The sequence below is a fragment of the Cygnus olor genome, chromosome 5 (genome assembly GCF_009769625.2).
Source record: "Cygnus olor isolate bCygOlo1 chromosome 5, bCygOlo1.pri.v2, whole genome shotgun sequence".
Taxonomy (NCBI): domain Eukaryota; kingdom Metazoa; phylum Chordata; class Aves; order Anseriformes; family Anatidae; genus Cygnus; species Cygnus olor.
Window position 1 is genome coordinate 31,153,950 of NC_049173.1, and position 26,205 is coordinate 31,180,154.

Genomic DNA, 26,205 nt, shown 5'->3' on the forward strand with positions numbered 1-26,205 from the left:
CCATGATTCTATGATTTCGGTTAGTCTGCAGGAACACAAGAACAGCTTGAAACTATTGTGGGGAGCTGTAAAGCACTTCAGCCATCTTATTACATGGCTAACTCTTTGGATGTGCCTATACCATGTAAATAAGGGCTGACCAGAAAAATGTGATCTCTCACTGCGTGTCATTCTCTGGCACTGGAAGCAGTATAGCAATATTATTGCAGTATTATTGCAGCCCGTTGGGTTAATTGTTTCTGCCTTGCAATACTTTAGGAGAGAAGGTAATTAAAGGGCTGAGCATCACATTAACACAGCAATGCTGCTTCTACAGCCTGAGCAAGTACCTCTGTACAGTCTTTTGATCTGACAAGAGATGTTACTTGGAGCCAGCCTGGGAAGTTCAAAACCCTGCATTGTGTTTGTCATGGACACCAGAAAAGTAAGTTTTTTTTCTGGCAACAAAGCCCATCGAATAGCTGGTTGCATGCTGAAAGGAATTATTTTCCATTTTTATGACAGAGAACTGAGCAAATTCAGTAAAGCCAGCCAGGTCAGCCACAGATCTGAGCAAAGGAACTGCCAGGAATACGCGGGAGCTGGAAAAGGAGGGCGTAGGACTCCTCCCTGTGGTGACAGCTGCCTTTTAGGTGAGATTAATTATGAAGTTTTCAATTAGAGAATTAATCAGCCATTTCTCTCTGTCCTGGAAGCCTTGTAAACTACAACTCCCATGAGGCACCGGCGCGGCAGGACGGGCTCAGGGCGTTAACCAATCAGGCGGGGCGCGGCGAGCCTCGGCCAATGGGCGAGGAGGCTGGCGGCGGTTGGGGGTTTGAATTTGAAGGGGGCCGGGGCCGGTGCGGGCGTTGCGGCGTGGGGGTGCGTAGGGCTGGGTGCATCGCGATCGTCTCTCAGGCAGGTCTCGGCCGCTGCCGTGAGGGAGCCTCTGGCGCGGCTCCTCGGGGGGCTGCCCCCAGCCGGAGGTCGTTGCCCGCCGGCCGCAGGGAGGGTGGTGATGTTGGGAGGGCGAGGGGAGCACGGGGCGGAATGGCGGTGGGGGAGGAAGCACCTTAATCTCAGTGTTTTTCCCCCTTAGATCACCTGGCTGGGGTTCTTGATTGTAAAGGAGGGCTTAGCTCTGGTTTCGTGTGATTCCTGTGACGGGGAATGAAGCGCTTTATGTCTAAAGTGTGAGGTCTGTGCGACGTGTGTAAGGCTATGCCAAGTGTGTGCTGGGTAGGCTGATGAAAGCCAGATCTGTCGATTTTCAGGGTACTATCCTACCTAATGTATAAATATTTTATTGTTTTTGCTCTTAATGCAGAATTCAGAGGAGAGGCTATCATGTCGCAAGACTGCAACGATGAGTGGGAGCTGAGCAAAGAGAATGTGCAGCCCCTCAGGCAGGGCCGGGTCATGTCCACCTTGCAGGAAGCACTGGCTCAGCAGGAGGCTTCCACTCACACTGCTGTTCAGCTCAAAAAACAGTGAGCAAGATCTTAGACACCTTGTTTTCCCTTACCTTCCTGCCTTCTTGTCAACTTTTCTGCACCTTCTTTATGTGTACCAGTGTTTAAAAAGTATAGAAAAACAGAAGATTAGAGAGAGGTCTGTGCTAGTGCTGTGCCACAGGTACTTAGGGCTTAGGTACTTGTGGGTGCTGCACAGCACAGATGGTTATTTTTAGGTTTGCAATGAAGTATTGTCCTGGTTTCAGCTAGGATAGAGTTAATTTTCCTCCCAGTAGCTGGTAGGGTGCAATGTTTTGGATTTAGGATGAGAAGAATGTTGATAACACACTGATGTTTTAATTGTAAGCACTGCTCTGCAACGCTAAGCTAAGGACTTCTCAGCTTCTCGCGCTGCCCTGCCAGCGGGTAGGCTAGGGGTACAGCAGGAGCTGGGAAGGGACAGACCCAGGACAGCTGACCCAAACTGGCCAAAGGGGTATTCCATCCCATATGACGTCATGCTAAACAATATGTAGTGGTGGGTAGCCGGGGTGGGGAGTGCCGGCTGCTCGGGGATAGGCTGGGCATCGGTCAACGGGTGGTGAGCAGTTGCATTGTGCATCACTTGTGCATCACTACCCTGAACAAGGGACTGCCTGGGGAGTTCTACAGGGCAAAGTGAGAGCTGCTACTAAGCACAAGCCGATGTTCTTATCTGACTCACGCTGCCAAGTGGCTTTCTTTCTTGACTTTTCTTTTGCTGCCTGAGAGCAAAGCCATCGTGTTGTAGGAATGGAATGATGCATGGGAGTTGAAGAACAAGGCAAGATAGTGACTGTCAGCATGGCCATTTAGATGTCTTCACTGTGCTCTGTGGTGTGGTTCTGTAGTTGTCTGATCATCATCGCTTTCCATTGTCTTCTGTAATCCAACCCAAATAATATACTTTAATAATATATTTAGGTAAAGGATGTTTCATGCAAAAATTAGATTCTTAATATCTCTGATAACTTTTTATAAGAGAACAAGTGTTCTATTGGTCTCTCACATGGGAGACCATCTGGGTTTTAGGGTAGTAGTTGTTCTTGGAAGAATACAACTGTCATAAAGGTTGTTGCAATGTATTTCTGTTCTTTTTAAACAAATGTTTTCTTATGCCTTAATTTTGAAGAAGAGTGCAAAAGGGATGTTTATTTTAGCTTCTCCTGGGCTCAGTAAAAGATCAAGTCTAAATATATGCAAAATACCTTTCTTTGTTTACACTTAAAAAAAAAAGTATGAATGATAGCAAAGGTCTTAGTTTACAGAGTAGAAAACATGCAATTTATTGGATGGATTTTTATATATATTATTATTTTTTCTAGAGAGTTTGAATCAGAGATCCGATTTTATTCTGGTGATGATCCATTGGATGTCTGGGACCGGTAAGCTTCTTTCCACTCCAGAAGAAATAATGAAATTGTTAGATCTATCTCACTGAAATGTTAGATGCTCTTGTAAGAGCCTGGAAAAGTATTATTCTAATCTAATAATAAATTAAAAGAGAAGCTCCAAATAATTGTTATTAATAATCTGTAACATCTGTTTCAATACTATGCCTAATGTTTATTCTAACTTTTGTTAGGTTGTATTGAAACAGAAGCTGTGTATCTTATGTAGAACTGACTTCCTGTGAATATATTCCATTTCTAGGTACATCAAGTGGACAGAGCAAACCTTTCCCCAAGGTGGAAAGGAGAGTAATCTCTCAGCAATATTGGAAAGGGCAGTGAGAGCGCTCAATGAAGAGAAGAGATACTACAAAGATTCCCGCTATCTTAATCTCTGGCTCAAGTTTGTGAGTATTTTTAGAAAATCCCTTGGACGTTAGTTTTTCTTGTATTTGCCCTGTCACTTGCAGTGGTAACCTGATTTCTCTTTGTAACTGAGTCAAAAAGCATGTTGTACAACAAGTGCAATATTAGAACTTTTCTCTGCAAACGTGTTACTTATTCTGGAATTCCATTTCACACTCTGAATAGGATCTTCAGATGCTTTTCACGATCATTCAGTTTGGACAGTGGTATACTCCATATGTTTTGTTTTTGGAAAATCTAGTTTGAATGAGCGAAGCTTGATTCTTCATGTATGTTGGGAGAACATAAAAACGATTTAAAGATACATTTTAGGTGTGATATCTGTCCTAGCAGTCATTAACTTGTAAGTGTCTTGTATCCATATCCTATGCTTAAGAAAAACTTGAATATGTTCTGGTCTTGGCTTGTCTCTACTTTGCTATAAATTTTGTTGTTGCTATTCTTGTCATCTTAATGGGACTTTGTCCAAGCCTAGCTTTCTCAGCTGATTTACTAGTCCCTCGACTAATAATAAATTGTCCTTTATGTAAAGATGAAGTAACTATTCTCAGGAGTATTAAAACGGCATATTTCAGTCAATGAATTAGCTAAAAAACTTGAATTTGAGACTCTGAACGTGTAAGCTAGACTTATGAGGCTGCTAATAATGACAAATACATACAAGGAGTCAGAGGTATTCCTCCTCCTCCTGTTGAGTTTCTTTCCTTTTTTGTGCACCATGACGTGATGCAATCATATGTCCTGGCCTAACAGCTGCTTCTGTAGGACTTTTATTGAAATCAATGCGGTGTTGCAGGGGGTATCAAAGAGCAGACATTGAGTTGGAATCCTTTGTAATTCCTGAAATACTTTGTTTCAGGGAAATTGCTGTAACGAGCCCTTGGATCTATACAGTTACCTGCATAGCCAGGAAATTGGTACAACATTGGCACTACTCTATATCACGTGGGCAGAAGAACTCGAGGCTAGAGGAAGCTTTAAGAAAGCTGATTTAATATTCCAGGAAGGCCTTAATCGCAAGGCAGAGCCTTTGGACAAACTCCAGTCCCATCACAGGTAAGTTTTCAGCTAAGAGAAGAGCTTAGAACAGTTTTCTGGGCTTTAGTGGATATCTGGTACAGTGAAGTTTTTGCTGACTTCTCCAATATTTTTCTCAGGCAGTTTCAGACCCGTGTTTCTCGGCAGACACTACTGGGGCTTGAGGAAGCTACTGATGAAAGAGACACCAGTCTTCTGGGAACTGAAGAACCTCAGAGAAGCTCACTGGCAGATCTAAAAGGCAGGGGGAAGAAAAAAGTGAGAGCTCCGATTAGTCGTGTAGGAGATGCACTTAAAGGTACATTCAGTTGCTAAAGTCACATATTAATGGAAAATTTATACCCTTTCAATGTGGAATTTGCATTTGAGTACAGTAGGCTAAAGGTTAATTTACATAAATCTCTTTCTTACAGCCACAAACCAAAACAGAAGTCTCCAGACTCTAACTTCTCAGCAGCTTTCAAATAATCCAGGTTTTGCTGTGTTTGATGAAAATTCAGCTTTGGCTTCTGGACCTGAAATTCCTGTACTTATGCCACAGTCATGGGCAGCACCTCCAGTTCCAAGGGCCAAGGAGAATGAACAAAGTGCAGGACCTTGGAATTCTGGAAGGGTAAGGAGTCTCAAAGTAGACTGGCAAAAAAAAAAAAAGGTGTATGTAAGTTGATGTCTTCTGATCACTGAGACAAATGTCGTGTTCTTTCTCACTTTCCTGGCATTTGTTTCTATAGGTAGCAACCAAACTTTCTAGTTTCTTCCTAAAGACTCTCTGGCCCTGTGTAACCTAGTCAGGTTTAACAAGCTGATCTTGCTAAAATAATTTCTAAAAACTTTATATTTCCTAAGCCAAGCTTACAATTCTTGCTAACCAGAAAAATAGGTAGTTTTTCTGCCCTCCAGAGACTTTGCCAGGCTAAGAATATGAGGTAGAACTACATTCTGCAAAGAAAGGGAGAGAAGGCAGACACTAGTTATTCCTATAGAAAAGGGAGCAAAAGTTAAATTAACATCATAGAATGGTTTGGGCTGGAAGGGGCCTTAAAGGCCATATGGTTCCAGCCCCCCTGCCATGGGCAGGGTCACCTTCCACTAGACCAGGTTGCCAAGAGCCCCATCCCAGCTGATCCTGAACACCTCCAGGGATGGGGCACCCACAAATTCTGTCCATTCTCTGCCCATCCTGTATTTGTGCTTGGGATTGCCCTGACCCAGGAGCAGGACCTTGCAGTTGACCTTGTTGAACTTGACAGGGTTCGCAGAGGCCCACCTCTTGGGCCTGTCCAGGTCCCTCTAGAGGAGACCATACAATACCTATCCAAACATCATACAATACGTACATGAAAGAAGAACTCATTGCCTAGCTTATGAAAATAAAGCATGTACAGCATTCTGCAAGTCTGTTTGGAGTGCTAGTGATGAGAACAGAAGAGTCAAGATCAAAGGAACTGAAGAACTGTACCAGTTAAATATTAATCCTAACAGTACAAAGAAGCTTGCCAGTAGATGAAAAAGGGGATGACAGAAGGTTTGTTTCAATAGTGTAAACTAATTGGAAACCAGTTTGAAATATCCCTACCATATAACACTTTATTCTTGGGAATCTAGGGGAATTTCAAGTAGGTAGATGAGAGCAGAATGATATCAGAGTTGATGCTATCTTTACTCTCTTTAAATAACTGGCTCCAAAAGTAGTTAAGGGATTTCTGTGGTGTAGGAATGGTCCTTGAGAGGAAAATGGAGAAGTCTGGAGGTTCTTAGTGGGCAGCAGAAACAATAATATTATATGATTGAGACAGTTTTGGCTGAAAAATGTCTATAGCATTTCTGGAAAACAAACAAGGACAAAATGGAATACCCTGCTAGACCAATGTTCCCTCAGAATAATAAAGAACATGATGTCCTCTGATGAGGACATGCAGGAGTGGTGTCTTGCTTTTTTAGGTGCCAGTGCCCAACTGACTGGTCTGTAACTACCTGCATGTCAGAAAGGAGGTAGTTGTTTAAACTTATGTCTTGGGAAAAGTATCAAGTTTAATTCTTCTTAGTAACAAAACCACCAAATATCCCATATTGGGGAAAAAGGAGATTCAATTCTCGGAAGAAAAGAGAAGCTAACAATGAATCTTCAGGCTGCTAACACTGACTCTTCCTTTCTCAGCGTCCTCACAGCAGTGCAAATTCTGGCATAGAAATGTCCTGTCCACTGCCCAGTTTCACCCCATATGTGGAAGAATCAGCTCAGCAGCAAGTCATGTGAGTCTTCAGTTTGAAATGAGAACTGCATTTGAAATTATCAAAGCTGCTTTGTAATATTCTGACTTAGCCAGGTAATTAAGCTTCTAGATCTAAGAAAATTTAAAAATCTGTCAGTCTGGAAGCTCTTAGTATTTCAGCTTGATGGCAGAGGCTTCAGTGGAGGATGCGTAAGGGTACGGGAAATATTTGGCTGTGTTCATTTTGGGGGAGCCCGTTTCACATTTATACATGTTAAATAGTTTAATGGCTTGACTCAGCGTATTGAAACAAAACCACAGTTACCTCTCTTAGGATGTTGCTTGCTATGAAAGCATCCCTAAATTGACACAGGCTTACTGCTGTTTTCCTCTATCTTCCTCTGTGCTCAATCTATCCAGAGTTTTATACTGAAACAAGCTGTCAGTTTCCATGACAACAGTGTTGCATAGGTTATGGAGGAGTATGCAGTTTTGCCTGAAATAACCTTCCCGCTTGTACAGCGCTCACTGTTTTGTTACAGCAGTGGAAAATGTAATGTTTTGCAAAGCTGCCTAACTTTCTTTTTCTGCTGTCTGATGATGGCCATAGAAAGCATAGTTTCTCCCTAAGAGAAGGGTGGAAAGGAATATTACAGGCTGCTTCCTTGGTTTTGAATTATGTGTAATCAAAGAATGCTGAAAAGTGTTTGGCAGTGTAGATCTTTCCTATGGGTTTTGTATGTTGCATGTGGACTGCAAAGTAGCTCTGACCAAGGGCATACCATGATTTAAGAATGCTAAATAAATAAAAACTGTTTTAGCTATATGGCTTTCTCCTGAAAATCAGTGATGGCATAAAATTAGATTTGACATGCTGCTCTCTTGGCTTCTTTCACTGCACAGACCTATTAATTTTTGTAATAGGGAACCTTTTTTCTGTCACTTATGCAGAATATTTTCCTTGAGCAAACTTAAGTTTTAAGTCTTAAATCTTTTTTATCCCCTGAATCTAAAATGCCAAGCACAATCTAGCCCAAGACTTTTCATTTTTAAGTCCTTCCGTTTCTTTTTGTTGTTTTTTTTTTGTCAGGTAAACTCTGTTTTGTAGGATGAGTGGGGACTCGTCATCTGTATGGTCACACAGACTGATGGAATTAAAGTAAAAAAACAGATCACACTTCAGAACGCACAACAATTCAGAGTATCATAAGAACTTTATTTGCTCTTGACTGGGTCTTATTAACACTTCTTTCTGACTTGATATTCTTCCCTTTTATGTACTATCATTCAATTTTTCTTGTTTGTCTGTCAACACAACAGAACGTCTGTAGACTTATTCTGCAGCTGGTTTCTGAAATTTGCTGTTTTCTTGCCTATAATCTCTTTACAGTGTTTTGGTGAAGCGCATATAATCCTAGTAATAACTGCTTGTGTTTTCAGGACTCCCTGCAAGATTGAACCCAGCATAAGCAGTGTTTTAAGTGCTCGCAAGCCTCAGAAGGAGGAGGATCCACTACGGCGGGTGCAAAATCATCATCTGGATAATCAAGAGAAGAAAGAGATGGTGATGTATTGTAAAGACAAAGTTTATGCAGGAGTGGAAGAGTTCTCATTGGAAGAGATTCGAGCTGAAGTCTACAGAAAGAAAGCAAAAAAGAAAGCTGAAGGTATGCTTCTGAATGGCGTGACATAAGTCTTTCTGAGATAGAATAATAAAATCGGACTTCTTGTCAGTATAAAGAAACCTCTGTTATTGCAGCTGCTTTTTTCTAGTGGATTGATTACTTAACGGGTCTGAAGTATAGAGAAAGCAACATGGGTGAAAGCTTAGTGTGTAACTCAGGAAATGGGGAAAGACCACCAGAGGTTTTAGCCCCTTAAAAAGAATTCAGGCTTGATAACAGATCATGTGTGAAATACATATTGTGCCATGTAAGCTCTTCTTCCTTAGAGGAGTTGCAGGCCATAATGCAGAAGAAGGAGGAAATACAAAGGAAAATTGAGGCGCTGGAGAAGAAATTAAAGGAGAAAGAAGATGACAAGCAGCAGCAACAATCATGTGAACAGGTATTGTCCTCCTTGTGAACAAGTATTGTCCTCCTTGTTTACCTGAACTTCTACGAATAGCTACCATTTACAAGTACCAGAGGAACAGTATTTTATGTTTGGCTTTCCTTTTTTTGAAAGGATACCTCAGTCTGTTGTATCATGTACATTAAGTTTCATCCAGTAAAAGAAAGTTCAGAAATATTTCTTAAATGTCCTTCCAGTATAAGGGTGTAATCAAAGACTTCAAGTCTTGTAGTCTAACTTAATTTTGCAAGTATTGCTGCTATGTAAAATCTGACAAGATGCCTTATGCTCAGGTATAAGCTTTCTTCTTTCCTTTTTTATAAAGGAAAGTTATACTAGATACTTGAGATTGAATTGCTCTTTCAGGCTATTTACATGTGGTTTCCCTTTATATAGAGAAGTTGTAGTGCAAAAGAAGACAGAAGAAACTGGAACTAGGGAAAGGAGTGAAAAGGTGGCAAAGTGTTGTGTTAAACCCCTGTAGGCAGCACAGCCACTTTCTCGCTCCCCATAGTGGGATGGGAGAAAGATTCACAAGGTTAAAATTAGGGAGAACTTGTGGGTTGAGATACAAACAATTTAATAGGCAAAAGTAAAATAAGGAGTTCACTACTTCCCACCAGAAGATGGGAAGTACTACCTAATTTCACAGATCCAAAACATAGCACCACAGAATCTGCTATGACTAAAATTAACTCTACCCAGCTAGAATCAGTACACAAGCCATATCTGAGATTTGTCTCCAAGTCTTATAGATAGTATGCTCTATCATGTATTAGATTTTTTATATGCAGAGCAGTCTTGATCAAAGTATCTTTGAAGCAAATATAGTTTGTTCTCTTGGTAGTGTTTAATTAGAGTTGTGTTTTTGTTTTTAAGCAAAAAAATATATCACCCAACCTGTTCTTATGTTTGCAGAAGTACTTAAACCCCAATTTTCCTACAGGTTGTAGGTAACAAGTAAAAGTTAATTACTTTAAAGCTTTTCCTTCTCTACTATATCCATTGGGCTAATAGAGTATTTCTATTTTCTCTTACTCACTCCCCCAACACCCCCAGTACCCCCAGACCTCATTTCCAGAACAAAGATTTAAGGATAAATTTTTTTAAAATGATGAAATGCAAAGTGCTCTGAATTTGATGTAAACTATGTAACTGTTTTTTAACAACATGTCTTTAATAGTTGCAGTGTATTTAAAAGTTCCTATGAAAATTACAGGGTTGCAAAGAGTAAAATCTATGCACTTTAACTGGACTAAGCATAAGAATGGACTCTCTCTATCATGCAACTTATTGAGTACAATAAAAATGTACAAAGACAATCACTAATCCATTAGGGTTCTAATGACCCACATGGGATTATCATGCTGTTCCTGGAATCTTCTTGTATGGTTTGTGATTCGATTCCATTCCTGTAGAACCAAAATATGTCTTTGTTCCTACAGCCAACAGAGATAACAAAGCCTTTTCCATCTCTGGGACAACAAGAACTTAATTTTTCGAGTGCAACAGAACTTGGGGTGAAAGAGCCTCGCTTGGAAAGGTAATAAAGGATTTTCTTTTCCGGCAATGAGAACCTGTGGGTACAATTACTTAAACAGCATTCCACATTACTTATGTTTTCACAGAAAGAATGGAGGTAACTCTAGGCATCAGCCTGTAACCAGAATCTGAACAGAAATTGTGTGAAGATAAATTTCTGTTTGAGAATAATAATCTTAATTTTTTTTATGGATAGCATAGGTCAACTTGGCTTGCCCTTTTTATGAAGTTTACTTATATTTTGTGAGTGTATAAAATATAAGCTTGTATCTTGTTTACAGTGAATACCAGCCCTCAGAAGATATTAAGCTGCACAAACCATCTTGTTCCGAAGGTAAGGATTTAAATTTTTTAGTGGTAATGAGAAGGCTGCATTAATGGAAAGTGTTCTGTTACATGAATAGCAAAACTGCAACAAACTAAAAACAATAGCCTATATGGATTAGAGGAATGAAAAATGAGAAACTGTGATAGTGTCCAGCACGTTTAAGTATATTAAACAAAAGACTGAGCACCTGAGTTTCTGAGAACTTTCATCATTTCAAGAGTCTTTCAGGAAGAAGATAATTTTTCTCTTTTAACAGCTGAAGACTTTCTTCTGCTTTTATACTCTTTTGCAGATTCTAGTAAGACTGCATACATAAAACTCATGTTAAGATTGATAATGTCTTAAGTCATTTCCTTTTTTCCTCTGAGGATTTGGTAGAAGGATATGATTATAAATTACATATTCAGTTTTGTTGGTATGGATATGTGCTATGAGCTGAAGGAAACTTAGTTTTGAACGTAACTGACTATTGTTGCTGTTAGCAGAAGTTATCCAGTCTCTTGCTGTATGCCCAGATACACAAAGAGGAAGTGTGTTTTTAGACTCTGAGGATGAACAGGAGGAGCAGAGGGATAAGGCCAGCCTTGGGAAAAGAGAAAAATTTGAAGGTGTATTCTAGAAAACAAGTTGGTTAATGTTGTAAAAGTGTGGTTCTTTAACATGGCAAAACCAAGCTTGTCTTCTAAAATTTCTTTAATTGTCAGCTCTAACTTCCTGTCAGGATTAGTATTTTTAAGTATTAGATGTTTTAAGTAGCATTTGATGTGTTGTAGAAAAACTGCTGATATAATAGAGCCTCTTGTTTTTTCTCTCTAGATGTAGTTTTCCTTCCATCAACAGATCAGTGTATGTCTTTCTCCATATTTGACGAATCATCTACTTCAGCAAACCAGAATATAAGGTAGAATTACTCAAGGCGTAGATTTTAGAGGGAGAAGGGAAAACCAAAATTTTGAACTACTTTATCAGCTGAATTAGTCTCCTTGAACAGATGTGGGTTTTTATATTTGTATTTTTTTTTTCCTTTCATTACTCTGCTTGGGATGTCCATGATGACAATAAATTGTGCTGCTGTTCCTCATAGGTTTAGAGCTATTCAGGGTTTTATATAAGCTTTCCTTTTTCAGGAGAGCAGTATATATTGCAGTCTGTTGGTAGTTCTGTAGTAGAAAATGGTAGATTGAAATGCTGAGTGGATTAAACTCTTGAGAGGAAGTTGTTGAAGATTGGAAGCTACTCTAATAAATATTTAATGACGTATAACTCTTATCTTAGTTGTTCCACAGACCATACAAAGAAAAGTGCCCGGCGCCCTCTCGCTGTTCGTAAACCTTCAGAATCTGCCACTGCGAAGGAAAACATACCACCAGAAGCCTGTGTAAGGAAAAAGTTTAAAGGAAACAATTTCCTGTCAAGGAGAAATCAAAAAAGAATGTCCTACTGTTGAACTGAGTGAGATTGGCTGAACTGACGTGAGATCTAAGCTTCTGTCTGGCATGCCAATACTTGAATTGTGTGATGTTTATAGAATCGGTTAATATTGCACTAGAATTAATGTTTTTATTAGGCTTTAACCTGACTAATATGGAGATAATGGCAAAGAGTCTTCCACATTGTAAGCAATGGATTAGTGGTCAGGATTCTTCACTCCAAAATTTGAAAAAGCTTGTGCGATTGGGTGCAACTCTTAAACACTGCATCCTGTTCCATCCACTTTCTTGCCACGCATCCAAACAAACAGCTCCTGTTACCTAAAGAGCCACATATGAGACTCCTCTAAATCTCTGCACTGGCTTCCTAAGCTGTCTTGATCTGATGTCTCTGTATGGGAGTCTTGCAGATGCTTGTAAAGCTTTCAGTAGAGGTGTTAGCTGTTGTCTCAAAGGATTTAGTTACTGCATGCTGCAGTAGACCTTTAGGCTGGTGCTTTAAAGAATTAGAGGATTTTATTCTGAGCTGAGAAGGATTTTTTGTACAGCTACAATATGGAATAGTTAGGGTTAAATAATTCATGGTAAGCATCATACTGAGTTTGGTTCCAGAGTCAGTCTGGATATCTGCAAAGTGCAGCTTTTACTTCAATGCCTAACACTTCTGTCACCTATATGACTCCTTTAAATCTCCACACTCATTTCCTAAGCTGTCTTGATCCCATGCCCGTATGTAGGAGTCCTGACCTATCAACACTTGAATAATGCAATTATAACTGAACTGAGAGAGGTAATTCTAGGGCGTTAGATACCAAGTAGTCTTTGGCAGTGCCTGACAGCTCTGCAACACTCTAGAATGTAAACAATGATAGGCTTTTTTGAGGGGAGAAAAATGCACTTATAGTTAGGGTTCAGTTAATCAATTGGAATGAGTGATGTAAGTGGAGTATGCAAAGTCTGGATGTCAGAGCCAAGTTAGAAGGTGGTGGGGTGGAAGAAATGGAAGGAAGAAGTGTTCTTCATACTGATTAGGTGATGGATACCTGTGGGACTGGAATGACTAAAAGAGTCACATGAAGTATAACAGGGTTGAAGACAGTAGAGAGAGAACATTATTATGGGAGATAATTATTCCAGTTTAAAAATTCAGTGACTAAATTTTATTGTTATACTTGCAGATAAACTTAAGTCATCTTCAATTGTTTTTTTTAATGACACTTAGTAATTGCTTGTATGACATGTTATACATACTTCGTGTTTGTGGAAGGAACCTATGTTTGAAGCACATCTTGGCAGAACTTTTGAATCCCCTAACAGGAAAAAGGGGAGAGGTAGAAGATAGCTTTTCAGTTAAAAATAAGTCGTTTGACGCAATCTACAGCCTTTTCACTGTCTTTCCCTACCTGTTTCAGGATGAGCTGAATGGAATTGAGCCTTTGACTGAAGATGCAATTGTGACAGGCTCCTACAAGAACAAAACCCTTTGTGCCAACCCAGAAGACACATGTGACTTTGTTAGGGCTGCCCATCTTGCCTCAACTCCCTTTCACGGGGTGGTAGCTCAGAGAATCCCAGATCCTGCTTATTCACAGAGTGTTCTGAAGGAAGACTGTCCAGAATCGAAGAGTGCACCTCTGAATCAAAAAACACCAGTTTGTGAGGGGACATACAATGAAGCTCTTTGTGTAAATAAACTGAGGTAATTAACAGCACTGCATCTTAAGCCCGTTTTCTTGTCTCTTTGGTTGCGGTTTTACTCCTGTTTCTGAAAAAACAATTTTCTGAAGAGATCAGAGTGTAACAAATGCTTTCTCTAGATCAGGATCCATTTTGCCTTGAGCAGATTTAAGAAGTAGTAGCAAGCTCAATCTTCATTTCTGTTGTAAGACTTAACTTCATGCTTTTTCTACCAATTAATTTGTAAAGAAATTCATAAGCTTATTCTGACTTTGTAACAAGAGAATAAAAGCAGAATCATCGTTTTTTATACTCGTTTCTGTAGTCGTTTCTGTAGTCATTTCAGTATATAAAATGGATCTGATGATTATGGCTTAGACTTCTACAGAGGAGAAAAGCTGCAGAGAAGGAAAAAAGGCAAAAACCTGCTGTTTCTTACCATTGTAAAGGAAAAAAGCATCTACTGTATAGTATTTTCTTAATTCAGAACTGAGTTTGATTTGCTAGCTGTTAGTGTGTAAACATGTACAATAACCTGAAGGTGTGTGTTTAGTAAGTTCCCTGGGAAGACATGCTGATTATAGTTAAGAAGGAAAATCAAGAGTGATTTTTCTTTCCCTCACCTCTCTAGACTGTTTTAAAAGCATTGTTAGTCTGCTACCAGAATAAGGTAGTAGAAAATGTTTGGCATTCTCTTCTACTGTAGCAGTTGTATTTAATGGAAGAGAAGTCATCTGTAGATTAAGATTCTGAGTGTGAACTCATTGAAACTAAAATGAGGCTGCAACACAACTGTCCACTTTCCAGAAAGGATAGGAAAGGGCTTTTTAAAAAAAAAAGTCTAGGAGTGCACAGTATCCTTTCACTGGTCATACCCTGCATTTTCTGGAAGTCTGAATAGATGATGTCTTTATTCACAGTCCAATCATGGAAGCAAGCCTGGAAGATACTCGTTCATCAGGTTCTTCTGTCTCCTCAGGATCTTCTCTTTCTTCTGTTACACAAATATCCACAATTAAATACCTGCACATCCCTGAGAAACTGGAACTTGCTCAGACTTTGCCTGCTGAAACAATTACTGATTCTGGAGGTATCAGTGAAAACATTACTGGTTAGTACTAAACTGAATTTCACTTTGAACAGATAATTTGCAGCTGTTACTACCTTGTAGTTACTCTGTAGTGCTTCTGTGTATCTTATGTTTTACTCTATTTGCTGTGTATTTACCACTACTCTGTCTTGTGACTGAACTTGTCATTTTTCTGTACTATATAGCACTGCCACTTGAGGTGTGTAGTATAGGGTGCTTGTCAGTATCTAGAAGACAAATATTTAATGGACGGTTTCTTTAAGGTGATAGAGAAGTTTTATTAAGGTATTATTGCAGAGAATGTGTGGGAGTTGAGGTTAAATTCAGAAGTGAAGAATTCTGTCTGGATGGTAGGGAGAATACTTAAGACAGCTTTGTTTTGACTTTTTCTTCTGTCATCAGTGTGTTCTCTTGGTAGGCCAGTAATTGCCACATTGAAAAAGGCCAATGAATTTGAAGTTTAGAGAATTTCATACTTTTCAAATTTCACTCTAATTTGCACTCTAAATTTCCTGTAAACATCAGCATGTCTTTGCAGTATTTTTTTCCTATTGAAGAAAAACAAAACTGATACTTTCATAGTTAGTTTCTTTCTTCCAGACAAAGACTTTTGTTTCTCTGTTATAGATCTTTGTTACAATTAATACAGGAATGGTCACCACCTTCAAAACCTGGCCAGTACAATTAAGTTTGTATTGAATGAGTTTTCAAGGTGTTTAACCTCTTTTGTCTCCTTTGATTTCAGTTTGACATTTTAATCAGACTTGTGTATCTGAAAATAATCAGTGCGTCTACTTTAGGGAACAATACGTTGTTGTGTGACTCTAGACTACATTATTTAAGAAGTCTGTACCACTCGCGTTTTATGATGAAGCATGATCAGGAACTCAGGAACTGGAATCAAAGTAAAGAATCAAAGTAAAATTAGGAGAACACTAGGAGAAGAGTGCTGTAAACATAGCTGACACTTCAACTAGATCCTATACTTTTTCATATTCGCTACTGTTTGGAGAAGGATGCGGGATCTTTCCTTTTCAGAAAGAGAAGGCATTTGTTCAGTTGCTCTAATGGTCCTTTTTTCTGTCACTTATCACCTGTCACTCTTCCTTCCTTCCTTCTTTTCTGCACATCTCCCTTGAAGTGCGGTTATCAACCTGGATGTAGTAATAAGTAATACTTAATGCTGCATAGCAGGAAAAATTACTTTAGGTATCTGACAGTTTATTATTCTTAAATTTCACAGAACTATGAAATTTACAATGATATATTAGAACATGTGTTTAGCCTATAAAGTACAATATTTCCTGGATCTGCTTCCATGGACTTACTTGTACTAAATACAATGCTTTTAAATAAGTACAGTAGTAGGTAATAACACTCCGTTTCTTACTTCTGTGCTGTGAAAGATTATAATTAGTAATGGGTGACACCATTTTAGTATTTGGGTTAGGAAGCTGGCAGAAGCCTTCTAGTTCTGATGTGTTTTACTCTGCCTGGTATTGGAGACCAACGTTTTTTCAGGCTATTCAGGCTACATTGGTTTGGGATACGTGATCTCATCCACTGAATGTGTCTTCTGTTATGCAGAAAAATAACCCAGACCTACATGTAATTTTCTTGTATGTTTTCATGAGGTGAAAGCCATTAAATCCTTATTGTAGAGAGCAGCAGAGTTGGAGTCCAATTTGTTCTTTCCTAAATAAAAACCCTGCTGTATTCAAATAAGTTAATTTTAATTAAGCCCATCACTTCAAAAACCACAAACTGATCACTTACTCCATATTTAGATTTTAAAAAAGGAAAGCTAATTCACGAAATAATGGTTTTGGATTCTGCTGTTGCTGAGCAGATAGATGTACGTCATCTAATTCATAGCTTTGTCTCTTGTGAAAGGCACATCTTACAATACACTACAGTAGTGTCACGAATCTCATGATGAGATGCACTCGCTTTTGAAACTGCTTTATAGAGTTATGTTCACTTCACAGAACAAGAAACTATTGGGAAGAGACTAATGGACTTGCTGAAAGGTGATGCAGTGAATCTGTATGCAGATGGAAAGCTAAATTAAAGGCTTCCAATATCTAGGTTACTTTCTTCTTGACAGATACAATCGTTTCAGAGACTCAACACCTATATTGAGCTCATCTGTTTCTATTACTTGTCTTCCTAGGTGATGTAACTCCACTCTTGTGGAGTGCTGAACAGCATAAAAAGCTTTTAGATCCCATGCCAGAATCTTTGACTGCTTCTCCAGATTTTCACTTGGAGACTGGGTCTGTGCCTGTCATGGAGTTCGAGAAAGACATTGAGCTAGGTAGGTATTCCAGACACCCTGGGGAGTGCAAGGGATCTATTGATGTTCTAATGGGTTTGAAATATACTTCATATTCATGCATACCAGTTTTATGTGGTGTGGAGGGGGAATAACGTGAACAGTCTTGGACGCGCATTTGCTGTGACAGCTCATGAATGTAAACTTTCATAACAGGAGATGAGACTTACTCTATCAAATGGGAATATTGGACCAATGAAGAATACAAGATGTTTTTTGCCATTCTAGCTAACTTTACCCAGTTGGATGCAAAGGGATTTGTAATAAAGGTAACATAGATGATGTTTTAACATTTCACAGCTCATGTATAAAGTTCCTATGAGATATAACTTACATTATAAGTGAACTTGGCCGTGACTTCTGGAATTCCATGCGTGAAGTTTGCTATCCCATGTCCTTTTTCTAATTGTTGATATAGATTAAAATTTTGTAACTGCGGCAAATGTTCCTTGCTAAACTGGGAATTAAAAAAGATGAGAAGAATGTGAAGATGAGCAATTTTTGCTTTATTCCAAAAATAAATGTTCTTATGCATTCTCTTGTAGGTGTATTCTCAGCCTGTGCCTTGGGACTTTTATATCACGCTTCAATTACAGGAGCGTTTGAATACTGACTTTGACCAAAGCTTCAGTGAAAACCGCAGCTGTTTCTTCTATCAGGATGGCTGTGTGATTCTGCACAGGGATGTAAATCGCTTTACACTTGGGGTCAGTACAGATAACCAAAGTACAATTGCAAAAGACATGAACTCTTCCATAGGTACTTATTAGTGAGTTTTGGTCATTGCTGAAGATAGCTTCACGTGTTTATTCCTGCAATCTAAATCCTTTTTTTGTTTTATCTACATACAAATTAAGGCCATCTGTTACAGCCTTAGAGCTGGCTTCTCATTTATAGATTATGTGCTTCTCTGAATCAACCCCTTTTTTTTTTTTAACTTTATTCATGAGTGATAAACAACCTGAGCCCAGAACCATGCGCTATTTCGCAATAAGGCTTACATCTAAAACTCTGCGTTGTTTAACTTGGCATCTTTCAATGAGTTCTGTCTGCTATAGAAAGGTCATAGCACTCAGTGACTTGTTGAAGGATTTACATTTAAAATAAAGTCTGGTAAGTGCATTTTGGGTTGTTGTATATAAATTAAATAGGGTATAAATCAAACAGTCATTTCAGTCTTAAGTTCAATTTTTCCTCCTGTTTTTGTCCACTTCTGAATAATGGTTATTTTAATTCTGGCTGGACTGTTCGTGGGCAAAATCTGATTATACTACATTTAGGGTAGGACCGTTATCTCTGTACAGTTAAGTAGGGGGAAAAAAAGGTGAGCTATAAATATTTCACTTAATCTGGCATACAGATGCATGTTTATTCCTTGTTTTCAGGATCTTATTCGTGGCTGCAAGTCTATCACAAAGGAAGTTATCCTGCTGGTTGTTCATGATCTCCTGAGCGTGGTTGAGAAGCTCCACAAAGCAGAAATTGTCCATGGAGATCTCAGGCCAGAGGTGCTCTTTCTGGGAGACAGGTTAGTTTCTTTGTATGGATCTGAGAGGATAATGTAATACTTGGTTTCAGCTATAACTCCTTGTAATTTATCCCTTTTTAGATAGGGAACTGATATCACAGTTCAGTTTTTTTAGGCTGCAAAATTCCAAAAACAGTGAAAACACATAGTTTAGGAGTCAACCTTCTGCCCGTGCACCCCCCCCCAGTAATATATAGTGATGCTGTAGAATGTATATGATACTAAATAAAAAGGTTTTGCTCTCGTCCCCGTTCCCAAATTTCTCCTTTACTGAAATTCTGTACAATTAACTGGATACTGGTGAATAACTTGTCTTTGGTCTTGCATATCTGGAAAATACAAAATTAGAAAACAAAGGACAGATGGAATACCCAGGCACTCTTAAATGTGTTGCTTAGCTTCCACTGTAGTCCAGCTTGTAACTTAATGTATGCACAGATCTAGCTTTCTGCCTTAAACTTATTCCTATATTAAGTTTAAAAAGTCACATATCCCTTGGAGTGTGATCTATGAATGGAGTGTGGGAAGATAGTAACTTAGAGAATATCTAATGATTCAAATATAATTACATTAGAATAAATTCACTGAAGCAGTTCTTAGTCATTGCTGATAAATTAAAAATAGCTATTGACTTTAAACTAACTGCCAACCTCCAGGCATCTAACAGTCTCTAAACTTGCTTGTGCAACCCTATCAGGGGAAAAAAAGGGGGAAGGCACTTCCAATATATGTATACTTGTTTATAAGTTATTAGTATGGTAGTAGTATATGTACATGTTCTTCACACACCCCAATGGATTGTCTTGCACGCTTTCTGGGGTGCATGCACCCCATTTTGAAAATCACTGATGAAACAGTGGTGTGATGGACTTGGCTATCTGCTGGTAGGTTTATTATGATTTCTCTGTGGAAAATGCAAACCCAATCTTAGCTGCCAAAAAGTAAGGATGATGATAGGTTTTGGTGTCATAGGAGAAAATTATCCTAGGACAGGTGTATAACGTAAATGAAGTCAAAATTATGAAGTATGCTTATAGCATGCAATATTAAGAATAGTAGTGAGAAGTGTGATCTGTTTATATTGTTGACTTGGCAGCTGTCATTTATATAAGTACTTGCTTCTACCATTTAGGTTTGTCCTCACTGGTGTGTGGACTAGGGAAGGTTTAATGAAGTATGATTAATTCTTAATTCTTTCCTTTATTTTGATATCTTGAAAGAGAGGGAGAAGTACTAGACATTATGTTGTTTTCCTGTTCCACCAACTGTGTTTCAGATAACTGATGAATATCAAAACAATGTCTTTAACCATTTAGAGTTTCTTATTGCTATTCTGGAGATACAGGTGTCATCTGTAAGCTTCAAGCTGCCAGCTGGTTCCCCTTTCAGGGGAAGACCTTTCAGTAGTAGTTCTTAAGCTAGCCATCAGAGGGGAGCATTGATGTAGCTAAGACTTGCTTGTTGAGTTTGGTTTTTTTAAGTATGTGTTGGTCTGCTTTATGCTTCATTTTTTTTGTCTACTCAGTATCTGTGACCCATTTGGTTATGATAAGATGACAAGAGCTCTGAAGGTAGTGGATTTCTCTCACAGTGTGGATTTGAGATTGCAGTCTCAAGTAAGCTTGCTCAATAGTTTTCCAATATCTCAGACTCCTCATGGACAACAGCTTCTGGCAAAAAGTTCCCTTCCTTATCAGGTGAGTCTGTTTGGCAGGATACGTTAGTTTGTTTCCTTTTCAAAATCTTGGTTTATGTTATATTTTATAGAATCTATGGAAAATACTGAGAATTTCTCGTCTGCTTTACATCTTTGGCGTTAACTGAAGGGGTTAGCAGCATTGTTCTGGAATTGCTGGGTGCCTGTGACTACTGTATTTATTTAGGAGTGTAGAGGAAGACTAGAATTCTATTTTGAAGTTGTTTTGCTTAACATCTTCTGAAGATCCTGATGCAAAGACAAATACAGACTTAAATATGTAAAAGCACCAACATTAGAAATCTGTGGTGGACTGTAGAAATCAACAGAAATTGAACTTTCTATTGTTTGTTGTGACTGCAGGTAGACTTGGTTGGCATTGCAGATATAGTCCATTTGATGCTGTTTGGTGATCACATCCAGGTCTATCAAGAGAATTCCATCTGGAAAATCAGCCAAAACGTATCAGAGTAAGTCCTTTTTCAGAGAAGGCTACTGGGAAGTAATAGATTTCTTCTAATTTCCTTCACTTTCTTTAGTCCATTTCTAGTGTTACTATTTTCAAAGCTTAAAACCTAGCTCTTCATGTTGTAGCTGTCAAAAGCATAAGTTCTGTGGGGGCCTAATTTTTGAAACTACTAGTCTTAGTACCAGTACTGCTAGACTTACTACCGGAAGCCTTAGAGTTATATAGGAGACAGTTTTAAGCTGAATACAGGCCATACAGGCTAGTTACGATGATGTGATCGACTTTGTTGTTGTTTTTTGGTCTTGCTTTCCTTTCAGACCAGACTGTCTTAGTCTCTCTTTTGACTTGGTAGACAAAGCTTGGAGATGTTTATAAGTGGGTGAGTGGTAAGAAAATTCCATGAGCTTTTGCTTTAGAAGTGGCGCTTACTTGGATTTTCTGCTTTTTTGATTCCAGGATCTATGGAAGGCTTACTAAGGCACACTAGGGTTCTGTCTGTAACAGCTGTGGAAGCAGTATAATTTTTAATTATTTTTCCTTCTTGTGCATTGATAATTTAAGCTGCACAGGCAACCGCTTCTTTGGAAGTTGGTGTTTGTTCCCAGTTATTAATTTATAGGGTTCCCGTTTAGCCACATGCTAGGGCTGGGGCTATAACGCTATTCTGCCTTCATCTACACTTTGTTCTTAAACTAAAGGTTTGTTCATTTCATTAGTCATATCCTATAGAATTTTTCTGCCTTAGCATTTCATAAGGATTTTGTAGAGCGCTCTGCTCATAGCAGAAGTTGCTTGACAGCTATCTGCATTCAGGGTCATGGTATATTAGCTATACTTGGTGTGTAGATGTACTTCTGTAACTATTGCTTTAAGAAAACATACTACAGATCTGGGATTTGTCCAGTTCCCTAGCAACCTGCATTACTTACACATCTTTGTTGTGTTCAACCATTAGAAAAAAAAAATTCATCTTAAGCTGGGTTATAGGGAGGGGGAAAGATTCCTTCCTCCTCTTACTCTGCATATATCTGTTTACATATTGTTATAGAATGATACCAGTAGTTATGCAGCTACAGCAGACTTTTGCTGGGTACTTACTATATACTTCATATTGTACCCAGTTGCTTTTTTTTTTCTTAAGAGGATCAACTTACAGGACTAGATGAGAAGAACAAAATCACCAAGAGCAATTCACCTCTGAGGAGATGAATATCAATTATAGGTTGGCAGTAAATATGTATTTCATATCACCTTAGTTTCAGAAGTACTGGAACATTCCTCTCCTTCCAACCTTTTCCCATCAGTTAAATCATTGATGGAAACAGGATGTGAGTATCAGGTATAGAAAGTCTGAGTTTGGAAGGATAGGACTGACCATTATGGGGAGTTTGGAGAGGAGGAGTCAGTTGGAAAGGTATTTGGGTCAAAACTGGGGCCATTGGATTGAAGGAAGGGCTCAAAGTAGAGGCAGAATTTGGAGGGAGACTTGGGTAGAAGAGCACTTATCACTGAGAGCTGTGAGGAGTTAGAGGAGACTTAATGAAGAAGGTGAAGCCTGAACATGTGCTTTGTATTGCTGAACCCAGGCTGTAATGGCTCTTTTCACACTTGGGTACATTGGTTTATGACTTTTCTCTGGAGTTGTAAGTACAAATAAAGAACTTATTTTCATCCTGTTTGTTATTTTGCTGCCGAAAACGTGATTGTGCCTATCATTCTTCTTCTTTACTGATTTTTTCAATATCAGGAATTCCAACAAATGTGTAACTAAAACACCTATACAAACATGTTATCCTTAAGCGTTCTACCAACAGTGTAAATGGTGTACTTCATTATGCAGGAATTAAGAATCTGCACGGATTTTTTTTGCTTGGTGAAGTTCTGCATTCACACTCAAATCTTTTGGTGTGTCTGGTTCTTACTAACAGCTAATGACTCCTCCTCCAGTCAATTTGAAGCTTTCAATAAGTTCTAAAGTAATCTTTGACAAGCTGGTTTACAGCTGCAGGGAGTCTTCATCCACGAGAAGGGTCTGCCCAGTTAAAGTACTTCCCATTTGATGGATATTACTTAATCTTGTGCTCTATCCTTGCAAGTTGAGAATTGCAAGGCAAAGCACAAAAATGGCCTTGGAGACCCACTGGCACTCAATGCCACCTTAAGAGCTGACAGAATGAATGCAAAGCACTTGAGTTGAACAGTATAGTGAAGACTTCTGGAAAGGTAGAGTGAATTTTGATCGAGTTTCTATTTTGATCTTTGAGCCTTACTGTAAGGTTGAATTTAATCTTTTTTTTTTAGGTAGGGAGTTTTAGCATGTTACTGGTGGAAACCGTTCAGTTCCAGAAGTATTTATTTTTTTAGTTTTTTCTATTTTCACCGTGTTATTTTAGGAAACTTCATCTGTGCAGACTGATAAGGGCTATCATACAGAAACTGTGTTTAAAATTTTAGGACTATTTTTGTCACTCATTAACTCCTTAGACATTCGTACCGACGTGTAACATTCTCTGCTATTCCCCCTTACTTGCTGTGAAGGAAGTGGTCTTGTGTCTTTTTTATTGGGTTCTGTATGGCTTCATTATCTTAGAAAACGTTAGAGTTATTACTGTAATAGTACAGGTCAGATTCTCTCTGAGACGAGACTACGGCTGCTGCTGTTTTGTGAGTCACTTACATAAAGCAGAGGTAGATAATTTGTTCAAAAGCCAGCATAACTCCTGGCTTAAAGGGGAAAAGTACTTCAGTAATCAGAAACAGCATAGTCTATGGTCTTTAGTGCAAGACTGAAGAACAAAGTATTGGCTCTGATACTAGTTTTCTTAGACTTTAATGAGTCACCCTTTTATTCATGTTGTGTGGGTACATCTGTGAGATGGGATTTATCACTATTAATTGTCTTTGAAATGCTCTCTGTATGAGAACTCTGACAGATGGAAGGTGGAGGTTAAACTAAACTCCAAAGGGAGTTTAAAAACTGGCTGTAAACCACCCATTTTTTATTTTTTTTCTTGGAACTTTCTTTTAATATTGACTAGGAAACTTAGCCTGTAAATGGGGGTATAAGAGTTATATCTGCCCCTTATTCATGAAAGGAATTTGTCAACCTTGTTGGTGCAAAAAATCCTCTTGCTTACTTCATTTAGAAGTGACGTGTCTCTGAGTGGTAATAGTGGTCAAGTACACTAGAAGAGTTAACTGTAAAAACAGTGCTTTTGATAGAACTGTGAAACAGCATGTTTAGTTATGCAGAAGCCTACTGGAGAAAGAAAGAGGCCCACACACAAACCTAACAACATTCCTAGTTTTCCTTTATATGTGGATGAAAATGTTGTTATTGGTCTTCCCAAGGCATTTAGTGCTGAATATAAGTGGAAATATTGACAAACATATGTGTGCCTACTGTTTCACTGAAAATTACTCTATTTGTTTTAGGACTGGTGGTGGTGATTTCTGGCATAAACTTCTTGAGCGATTTTTGAATGCAGATGGTAAGTCCACAGTGCCTCTGCTGAGGGAATTCAGAGAGGAAATAAGTGGCAAGTTTGACAGTGGTTTCCAAAAACGTCTTTATGAATTCTTAGCAGCACTGGGAGAAACCTTCGTCTTGGACAACTTCCTCTGATTTCATAGAGGACAAATCTCATGTGTATTATAGAAGGGAAGTTAACTTATTTCTTTCAAACGTAAGCATGAGCAGCAATTGTAGACATTTCTACGGGACTTGCTAAAGAATGTTGCATCAGTGCATAGGTATCCTAAAACTGTTAGGTGAACTAGTCTGTGTCTGCGAAGTTTGCCAGAGAAAATAAGCTGTCATAACTGCCCACTCCCCTTTCTGTATAGCTTCTCAGAAATGAATTTAATATCTAGTTCACCCTGTAGTCTTTGAAGTGTCTTTGCCCTACATTTAGTTGTTCTATAGTACTGCTTTTAATCACTGTTTCATCAATAAAGTTGTTTTTTGATAGTATCTTGGTTGTATTAAACATTACTGTCAGATGGTTTCGAAACACTTGATTTATCATCCATACTGGAGTGCTTCTGCCTGACTGGGAATTGCCTTTGACTGCAAGATATGAAAGCACCTCATCTGGTGGCAGCTTTCATAACCACACAGTACTTCCTGGGCACTTAACACAACTTGGATGTTCTTATTTGGAATATGTTCTCATGGATGATTGTTGTAGGAAAAGTATAAGGTAGAAGGAGTCACAAGGAAAAAAGATGCATATTTATGTTTTTGTTTCTCAAAGCAAGGGCTAGAGTTACTGTCTGGAACAAACACCTTTCAGAAATCACTTTGAAGACTCTACTTGCTATATGTGCTGAAGTGTTTCCAGGTTTGTGTGAAAGCTTTTGGAGATGTATGTCTGTGTAACTTTTTACAAACTGCATTATTAAAATCAATACAAAGGCCTCTATTCACTTTATTTAAGACTGAACAGAACTTACAGGATTTCATGCCAAGATGCTATGTACCTTAAGCACAGAGAAATTTCTCAGATGTGTGGCTTACTTCCTTACAGCCTCTCCCTTGTATGAAAGAACACTGCATTGCTAGTAATTCTCCTGATTAACAAACAAGCTGGCTTAGTGTCTCTTTTATTTGGTCAAATTCTCTGGTCATGGTTCTGTTTGATTCTTGCTTAATTGAACTTAAGTCCATATTTTCTACGTTGTTATAAGCCACTTTCTTTCCTGTTCTTTCTGTTTGTCTGTCACTAATCCTAGTGCTTTGACATGTGTTCTTGCTCTTCCAGATCCCTAATGTCTTCCTCATAGTTCCTTTTATGAAAGTTATATCCTCTTGTAATTCAGGAATAAGACTAAATGTGTTGATAGACAAGCTTTACTATGTCCTAATGTAAACTGCTTATGAAGAATTTTGTCCATTAATGCCTTAAATAATGCTTCCTGTAATACAAGTTGTTATTTAGCTACCTCCTGAGCAAGTAAATAATAAAATATAATAATCTCTCTCTAGCCAGAGGCTGAAGCAAAGATCACCAGTAAAATATCTGGGAGCTAAGCATTGGACTAACTGCTGTCAGCTGAAAAGGGAGTTACATGCATGTCAGCACTTTTCATTTAGCTGAAATTTCATTTTTTAATTATTTTTTCCAACTTGATTTTAAACAAGTTGTGGGTGATATCACTCATTGTCCTCTCATTTTTAGCCTTTTCAGTTTAGAGCCTGAAACACAGCTAGGAAAACCAAGTAGCTTAGTAAGAAAACGCTCATAACACATCTGGTCATCCCAAGGACCTCTCAGACAAAACATGTTTTCAAGCAGCATAGAAGAACTTCGCTAACATTTCATCTATTTCATTAATCTTATTCAGACAAAGCTTTTGGGAACAGTCTGCACAGAGTTTCAGTAAGGAAGTTTGCACCTTATGTCTTCAAAATATGTAACTAAACCTCTTTGCCTTTATTCTAAATTGAATTCTACTTTAAAGCTGAAACACTATTGTTGTGTTTTCTTGACTA

At 38.6% G+C, this 26,205-nt stretch overlaps 1 protein-coding gene across 5 annotated transcripts; it reads left to right on the plus strand.

The window, feature by feature from the left end:
* Positions 1–799: 799 nt before the first annotated feature.
* On the plus strand, positions 800–24,930 carry BUB1B (BUB1 mitotic checkpoint serine/threonine kinase B). 5 transcript variants are annotated; one of them, XM_040559012.1, is made up of 23 exons: positions 800–864; positions 1,310–1,472; positions 2,801–2,860; positions 3,129–3,273; positions 4,152–4,348; positions 4,450–4,628; positions 4,744–4,943; positions 6,489–6,583; positions 7,984–8,210; positions 8,495–8,610; positions 10,062–10,159; positions 10,440–10,492; positions 11,303–11,387; positions 11,762–11,864; positions 13,329–13,615; positions 14,514–14,704; positions 16,857–17,000; positions 17,175–17,287; positions 17,564–17,725; positions 18,404–18,546; positions 20,072–20,243; positions 20,606–20,712; positions 24,147–24,930. In XM_040559012.1, the coding sequence occupies exons 2-23, from the start codon at positions 1,330–1,332 to the stop codon at positions 24,334–24,336; spliced, it is 3,210 nt and encodes a 1,069-aa protein (XP_040414946.1). In that variant the 5' UTR covers positions 800–864; positions 1,310–1,329; the 3' UTR covers positions 24,337–24,930. The 5 variants fall into 5 exon arrangements, with proteins under 5 accessions (XP_040414946.1, XP_040414945.1, XP_040414949.1 ...); XM_040559011.1 differs by having other exon boundaries at positions 818–900; XM_040559015.1 differs by having other exon boundaries at positions 841–904.
* The last annotated feature ends 1,275 nt before the right edge of the window (positions 24,931–26,205 follow it).